Source organism: Aplysia californica, unplaced genomic scaffold (assembly GCF_000002075.1).
Source record: "Aplysia californica isolate F4 #8 unplaced genomic scaffold, AplCal3.0 scaffold01020, whole genome shotgun sequence".
Lineage (NCBI taxonomy): Eukaryota > Metazoa > Mollusca > Gastropoda > Aplysiida > Aplysiidae > Aplysia > Aplysia californica.
Window position 1 is genome coordinate 164,550 of NW_004798290.1, and position 1,260 is coordinate 165,809.

The following is a 1,260-nucleotide window of genomic DNA, read 5'->3' on the forward strand; positions in this document are numbered from 1 at the left end:
ATTACAATTCTACTCTGCATAAGAACATGGTTAATGTCTCCCCTTTGGGAATGGCCTAAAGACACTTCAGTCAGTAGCACCGCCCCGGGGGGTGAAAAGAGGGAAAGATATGGACGGTAACGATAGATGTTCGAAAGGGAGAGAAGGAGCAAACCACCCGCTAACCACCCACAGCAGTTACATTAACAGTACACAGATATTTTTTTGAAATCCAAAAAGAAGTGGAGAAAAATTCAGAGCGAAGGTCGTCACTTACTCATCAATACACGGAGTGTCCGGGGGCAACGCTTTGGAGGCTGGGCAGTCCAGACTGAATCCTCTGGGATCAAAGGTCAAGGATATAAATAGAAAGGGCTGTCGAAATAGTCCAAGACGACCATCCAATACCCAGGAGAAAAGCGGTATTCTTAGACAGGTGGACACCTTGATAAATTTGCTGTAAGCTGACAAAATGCCTCTTTTTTTCTTCACAGCAGTTTCAAGAAGAAGAGCTTTTTTTTTGGGGTCAGTGTAACCATTTAAAATTAGTGATTCAGAAATATGAATTCTAATTTATTTAAAAACTAGTCACAGTTTCGCTTTGACTTTTTCACGCAATTAGGGTAACTGATCAGGCTTTCGATTTAGCAAATAAAAAATGTTGGCACCAAAATGAAAAAAGGCGTTGTGTCAGCTTATGGAAGAAATGTGATTATCATATTTAGAAAATGCAAGGGGTTAAGCGGAAAATGGCCATTTGAAGGCCTATAGGTAGGACAGGAGGCAGTTAAATCCTTAACTCAGAATTTCAAAATTCTATGTGCGACATTTTTGGCCGCTCTGACTTACTAAAACCAGGAGGTCAGAAACCAAATGTTCTATCTACTCTATCAAAACTGTAAGATTCTTCAGTCGTTATCAAGATATTTGAAGATTTGCATTCAAAACAGCTTGACAAGTTGTGAAACTCAGAATACTGTTTTTTAAAGTCAGATTTCTCAAAACTAGGCACTGAGCTGATAGTTCTTTGTAATTCTCGGGTAATTGTTGCTATGGCAGTACGTAGGTCATTATTATTCATGAGATCGTCACGCACATACTAGCTGCGCATACGAGCGTTGTCATCTTGTTTTGGTGCAGAATATTATTGGTGTAGTATTATCACGAATACTGACTTGTATTTGCCGAGCTGTTGTTGTTATGTTTGGTAGAAGTGTACAGTAACAGGATATGGCATTCATCATCATCCAGTGCCAGATCTGCGACAGACATCGGCGATCA

General features: G+C 40.0%; 1 protein-coding gene across 1 annotated transcript in view; it reads right to left on the minus strand.

Moving 5' to 3' along the window:
- Positions 1–256: 256 nt before the first annotated feature.
- LOC100533548 (ADAM10) overlaps positions 257–1,260 on the minus strand; it is a gene marked incomplete at its 3' end in the record, with an annotated part of 39,868 nt that continues 38,864 nt past the window's right edge. Inside the window, 1 exon segment of the mRNA XM_035973125.1 lies at positions 257–309. Coding sequence (XP_035829018.1) covers positions 257–309 — 53 coding nt within the window.